The sequence below is a fragment of the Sphaerodactylus townsendi genome, linkage group LG15 (genome assembly GCF_021028975.2).
Source record: "Sphaerodactylus townsendi isolate TG3544 linkage group LG15, MPM_Stown_v2.3, whole genome shotgun sequence".
Classification (NCBI taxonomy): Eukaryota; Metazoa; Chordata; class Lepidosauria; order Squamata; family Sphaerodactylidae; genus Sphaerodactylus; species Sphaerodactylus townsendi.
Window position 1 is genome coordinate 39,633,076 of NC_059439.1, and position 6,017 is coordinate 39,639,092.

At 78.7% G+C, this 6,017-nt stretch overlaps 1 protein-coding gene across 1 annotated transcript; it reads left to right on the forward strand.

Annotated features, from left to right (window-relative positions):
• Positions 1-3,556: 3,556 nt before the first annotated feature.
• Positions 3,557-6,011, forward strand: SPAG7 (sperm associated antigen 7). The gene is made up of 7 exons (XM_048516853.1): positions 3,557-3,931; positions 4,208-4,375; positions 4,622-4,710; positions 4,838-4,925; positions 5,032-5,121; positions 5,489-5,645; positions 5,747-6,011. The coding sequence occupies exons 1-7, from the start codon at positions 3,557-3,559 to the stop codon at positions 5,863-5,865; spliced, it is 1,086 nt and encodes a 361-aa protein (XP_048372810.1). The 3' UTR covers positions 5,866-6,011.
• The last annotated feature ends 6 nt before the right edge of the window (positions 6,012-6,017 follow it).

Below are 6,017 nucleotides of genomic sequence, written 5' to 3' on the forward strand. Positions count from 1 at the left end.
ACCTGCTCCCGTGGTGTGGAGTGAGGCCACCGGCAGGCGACACGCCAAGGGGGCTCAAGTAGCTGTGGGGGGCGGTCTTGAGGGGAGGGGGAGCAGAGGCATGAGCCCAAGGAGCTGTAAAGGGATGACCCATTGGCACTCCATGTGGGGGGGGGGCGGGGTGGGGGGGGGGGGGGGTGGGGGGGAGGGGGTGTGGGGGGGGGGGGTTGGGTGTGGGGTCGTGGGGGGGGGGGGGGGGTGGGGGGGGGAGGGGGGTTTTGGGGGGGGGGGGGGGTGGGGGAGGGGGGGGGTGGGGGGGTCGGGGGGTTGGTGGGGGTGGCGCTGGGGGGGGGGGGGCGTGTGGGGGGGGGGGGGGGGGGGGGGGGGGGGGTGGGGGGGGGGGGGGATGTTGGGGGGGGGGGGGTTGGGGGGGACGGGGAGGGTGGGGGGGGGGGGGGGTGGGGGGGGGGGGGGGTGGGGGGGGGGGGGTGTGGGGGAGGGGTGGGGTGGGGGGGGGGGGGGGGGGGGGGGGGGGGGGGTGGGGGGGGGGGGGGGGGGGGGGGGGGGGGGGTGGGGGGGGGGGGGGGTGGGGGGGGGGGGGGGTGGGGGGGGGGGGGGGTGGGGGGGGGGGGGGGTGGGGGGGGGGGGGGGTGGGGGGGGGGGGGGGTGGGGGGGGGGGGGGGTGGGGGGGGGGGGGGGTGGGGGGGGGGGGGGGTGGGGGGGGGGGGGGGTGGGGGGGGGGGGGGGTGGGGGGGGGGGGGGGTGGGGGGGGGGGGGGGTGGGGGGGGGGGGGGGTGGGGGGGGGGGGGGGTGGGGGGGGGGGGGGGTGGGGGGGGGGGGGGGTGGGGGGGGGGGGGGGTGGGGGGGGGGGGGGGTGGGGGGGGGGGGGGGTGGGGGGGGGGGGGGGTGGGGGGGGGGGGGGGTGGGGGGGGGGGGGGGTGGGGGGGGGGGGGGGTGGGGGGGGGGGGGGGTGGGGGGGGGGGGGGGTGGGGGGGGGGGGGGGTGGGGGGGGGGGGGGGTGGGGGGGGGGGGGGGTGGGGGGGGGGGGGGGTGGGGGGGGGGGGGGGTGGGGGGGGGGGGGGGTGGGGGGGGGGGGGGGTGGGGGGGGGGGGGGGTGGGGGGGGGGGGGGGTGGGGGGGGGGGGGGGTGGGGGGGGGGGGGGGTGGGGGGGGGGGGGGGTGGGGGGGGGGGGGGGTGGGGGGGGGGGGGGGTGGGGGGGGGGGGGGGTGGGGGGGGGGGGGGGTGGGGGGGGGGGGGGGTGGGGGGGGGGGGGGGTGGGGGGGGGGGGGGGTGGGGGGGGGGGGGGGTGGGGGGGGGGGGGGGTGGGGGGGGGGGGGGGTGGGGGGGGGGGGGGGTGGGGGGGGGGGGGGGTGGGGGGGGGGGGGGGTGGGGGGGGGGGGGGGTGGGGGGGGGGGGGGGTGGGGGGGGGGGGGGGTGGGGGGGGGGGGGGGTGGGGGGGGGGGGGGGTGGGGGGGGGGGGGGGTGGGGGGGGGGGGGGGTGGGGGGGGGGGGGGGTGGGGGGGGGGGGGGGTGGGGGGGGGGGGGGGTGGGGGGGGGGGGGGGTGGGGGGGGGGGGGGGTGGGGGGGGGGGGGGGTGGGGGGGGGGGGGGGTGGGGGGGGGGGGGGGTGGGGGGGGGGGGGGGTGGGGGGGGGGGGGGGTGGGGGGGGGGGGGGGTGGGGGGGGGGGGGGGTGGGGGGGGGGGGGGGTGGGGGGGGGGGGGGGTGGGGGGGGGGGGGGGTGGGGGGGGGGGGGGGTGGGGGGGGGGGGGGGTGGGGGGGGGGGGGGGTGGGGGGGGGGGGGGGTGGGGGGGGGGGGGGGTGGGGGGGGGGGGGGGTGGGGGGGGGGGGGGGTGGGGGGGGGGGGGGGTGGGGGGGGGGGGGGGTGGGGGGGGGGGGGGGTGGGGGGGGGGGGGGGTGGGGGGGGGGGGGGGTGGGGGGGGGGGGGGGTGGGGGGGGGGGGGGGTGGGGGGGGGGGGGGGTGGGGGGGGGGGGGGGTGGGGGGGGGGGGGGGTGGGGGGGGGGGGGGGTGGGGGGGGGGGGGGGTGGGGGGGGGGGGGGGTGGGGGGGGGGGGGGGTGGGGGGGGGGGGGGGTGGGGGGGGGGGGGGGTGGGGGGGGGGGGGGGTGGGGGGGGGGGGGGGTGGGGGGGGGGGGGGGTGGGGGGGGGGGGGGGTGGGGGGGGGGGGGGGTGGGGGGGGGGGGGGGTGGGGGGGGGGGGGGGTGGGGGGGGGGGGGGGTGGGGGGGGGGGGGGGTGGGGGGGGGGGGGGGTGGGGGGGGGGGGGGGTGGGGGGGGGGGGGGGTGGGGGGGGGGGGGGGTGGGGGGGGGGGGGGGTGGGGGGGGGGGGGGGTGGGGGGGGGGGGGGGTGGGGGGGGGGGGGGGTGGGGGGGGGGGGGGGTGGGGGGGGGGGGGGGTGGGGGGGGGGGGGGGTGGGGGGGGGGGGGGGTGGGGGGGGGGGGGGGTGGGGGGGGGGGGGGGTGGGGGGGGGGGGGGGTGGGGGGGGGGGGGGGTGGGGGGGGGGGGGGGTGGGGGGGGGGGGGGGTGGGGGGGGGGGGGGGTGGGGGGGGGGGGGGGTGGGGGGGGGGGGGGGTGGGGGGGGGGGGGGGTGGGGGGGGGGGGGGGTGGGGGGGGGGGGGGGTGGGGGGGGGGGGGGGTGGGGGGGGGGGGGGGTGGGGGGGGGGGGGGGTGGGGGGGGGGGGGGGTGGGGGGGGGGGGGGGTGGGGGGGGGGGGGGGTGGGGGGGGGGGGGGGTGGGGGGGGGGGGGGGTGGGGGGGGGGGGGGGTGGGGGGGGGGGGGGGTGGGGGGGGGGGGGGGTGGGGGGGGGGGGGGGTGGGGGGGGGGGGGGGTGGGGGGGGGGGGGGGTGGGGGGGGGGGGGGGTGGGGGGGGGGGGGGGTGGGGGGGGGGGGGGGTGGGGGGGGGGGGGGGTGGGGGGGGGGGGGGGTGGGGGGGGGGGGGGGTGGGGGGGGGGGGGGGTGGGGGGGGGGGGGGGTGGGGGGGGGGGGGGGTGGGGGGGGGGGGGGGTGGGGGGGGGGGGGGGTGGGGGGGGGGGGGGGTGGGGGGGGGGGGGGGTGGGGGGGGGGGGGGGTGGGGGGGGGGGGGGGTGGGGGGGGGGGGGGGTGGGGGTGGGGGGGGGGTGGGGGGGGGGGGGGGTGGGGGGGGGGGGGGGCGGGGGGTGCGGGGGGTGGGGGGGACCCCGGGCAGCCCGGACTGGCCCTCCAGTGGCCGCTGCTGGGGTCGCCTCTGTGCGCCTCTCGGTGGGCAGCCCCTGCGGGGGTCGCTGCAGGTGGGCTGCGGCGGAGGGAGGGGGCTCCCAGCACAAGGACCCCCGGGAGAGGGCTGCTATGGCTCCCTTTTGTCACCGGCCTCAGGGTGATGGGGGGGGCTGTAGCATCTCCCCCCACACACACACACACAAGTGTCCACGGGTGGAGAAGGAAACCCACCAAAGGAACCTTTTCCTCCTGGGGGGGGGGGCGCCCAGTGAATCTGAGGGTGGCAAAGGAGGGCAGGCTGCCCCCCCCCCCCGTCTCCCTGGGCCCAGGCGTCTCTCTCTAAAAGGGGATTTAGGCGAGAGTCATGATGGGGGAGAGCGCTGCCAGCCACGGGCTACTAGCCACGGGGGCCACAGGGAGGCAGTCACTCTTTGAATCCCGGGGCCGGGAGGGAGGCCTCAGCCCTGCCCTTGGCCCCCAGAGGCGCTGGTCAGCTGTCCTGTCAGAGGGAAGGCTGGACTGGGCAGGCCACTGGTCTGAGCCAGCAGGGCAAGGACGGCCGAAGAAACTCCTCGTGGGCGTCCAGGAGGCGCTTGGCAGAAGGCAGGACGGAAATGTCCTTGGAGACTTCGGAGCAGGTGCCGGATCGGACCCCGGCAGCTGCCCGGCCACTTTTCCCAGCCTCTTGTTCCCCAAGAGGCCCACGGGGTGCGTCCAGGAGGAACTCGAGTGCGCACCAAGGGCGTCTCATTGGGGTCTGCGCATAGACTGCCTTTCCACTGGAAACACACACACCCCCGCTGCTTAGAAGACAATAAAAATCACTTAGAAGCCAGTATTGTACTGTGAAAAGTTACTGAGAAGTAAAAATTGTCCAAGTCGTAGGTCAAAGTATATCTTCGGGGGGGGGGTCAAAGTATATCTTCAGGGGGGGGCCCTCCCCGCCCTGATATTGAGACGTGCGCTGCCCCTGAACGCAGAGGCTCCATTTAGCATGATGGCCACTGACCGTTAATAGACTCTGCCAAACGCCTTCCTTAAGTTCTCGTGCTGCGGCAGGGAATTCCCCCCACCCCCCCTGCAATTTGGCTTCCTCCTGACTCTCGTCTCCCCCACAGAGCAAACGGCTCAGCTCAAGAAGCTTCAGGAAGAGGAGAAGCGGCAGAAGGTCGAGTTTCGGAAGCGGGTGCGTGGCCCCCCCCCCCCAAATTGCTCTCCCGTCCCCAAAGGGGCTGGTATCCAGCAGCACCTAAAGGAAGCGCACCTGCCCACTGGGGCAGGAGCCCCCACCTGGCTTCTCCAGCAAAAGTGCTGCCTTTCCCCTGGGACTGTGCATGGGATCGCTCTCAGCACCTGACAGAAGAGGGGCTGGGAGAAGCTGCCCCCCATTTAGCAGGGCCCTGACTTTCCCCTTCCCCTGTTTCTGCCCTAGATGGAGAACGAGATATCCGGCTTCATTCAGGACAGCAGCCAAACCAAGAAGAGATTCCAGCCCATGAACAAGGTTGAGCGCAGCATCCTGTGAGTCACGTGGGGTGGGGTGGGGTGGGGAGGAAGACCCTCTGCCTTTCATGGCTCTGGGGAGGGCAGGCACCCCAGGGTGGTGGCCAGCCCCTCTAAGGTCCTCAAATCCAGCTTCCTCTTGCAGGCACGACGTGGTCGAAGTGGCCGGGCTGGCCTCTTTCTCCTTCGGGGATGACAAGGAGGACTCGCGCTACATTATGATTTTCAAGAAGGCAAGCGCGGGGGGGGGGGGGGGGGGGGGGGGGCGGGGGCCCCCCCCAGACCTGCCCCAGGCCGCGCTTCCCGTCCACCTTCTCACAGCCGTCTTCTGCCCCCCAGGAATTTGCCCCATGTGACGAAGAACTGGAAACCTACCGCAGAGGGGAGGAGTGGGATCCGCGGCAAGCCCAGGAGAAGCGCCGGCTGAAGGTGAGGGGGGGCGGGGGCAGCCACAGAGACCCTGGCCCCTGACGCCACCCTGGGAATGGCCCCAAAGGCCTGCTCTCCCTCACTGTATGTTGGGAGTTGTCCCCCCCCCCCAAGTCCTCCTGAGAGGTCCTTGTAGATTTCGTTGTGCGTGCACAATGACAATAAAATGCTTATGCTTTGATGTGCCCCTAAGGCCTTGGAAGTACCCCCACCCACTGGGGCAGGAGGGGCCCCCTTCCCGGCCCCCCGGCTTCCCCAGCCCAGCCAAAGGGCTCCCTTCCCTCTGGGGCTGTGCGTGGGGGCCTCTCCCGCCAGCTCCCCCCATTGTCCTCAACTGCCTCCCGCCAGTTCTGCCCTTTCCCCGCAGGAGCTGGCTCAGAAGCAGGCGGAAGAGGAGGCCCTGCGGGGGCCGACCATCGTGAGCCCCCACACCGACTACAAGGACAAGTACAGCCACCTCATCGGCAAGGTGGCCGCGAAGGACGCCGCCCACACCATGGAGGCCAACAAGGCCTACGGCTGTGGTGAGTGCAGGTGGTGGGGCGGGGGGAGGCTTCAGAGGCGGGGGGGGGGTGGACCCGGATCGGCCGGTTCTAGCTCCCCCTCCCTCTGCCGCCCCTCCCAGTTCCTGTGGCCAACAAGAGGGACACGCGCTCCATCGAGGAAGCCATGAACGAAATCCGGGCCAAGAAGCGCCTGCGGCAGGCGGAGGAGACCCCGGCGCCCCCCGGCAAGAGCTCGTAGGAGGGGGCGACTGTTCCCCTGAAGCCGCCCTGCAGAACTCCGGGGGTTGTCTTCAGAGCCGCTGCTGCTGCTATTCGTCAATCCTGTTTTGGGTGCTCCAGAGAGGAGAGGAACTGCCTCCCGCCCTCCCCCCCCCCCCCCCCCCCCCCCCC

What these genes read in the sequence shown, in the direction of transcription:
- SPAG7 (XM_048516853.1), top strand. Translation starts at nt 3,557, where the DNA reads ATGGGGGAGAGCGCTGCCAGCCACGGGCTACTAGCCACGGGGGCCACA. An exon ending in AGGTCGAGTTTCGGAAGCGG is followed by an intron (nt 4,376 to 4,621) that starts GTGCGTGGCCCC and finishes TTTCTGCCCTAG; the next exon opens with ATGGAGAACGAGATATCCGG. An exon ending in CAACAAGGCCTACGGCTGTG is followed by an intron (nt 5,646 to 5,746) that starts GTGAGTGCAGGT and finishes CGCCCCTCCCAG; the next exon opens with TTCCTGTGGCCAACAAGAGG.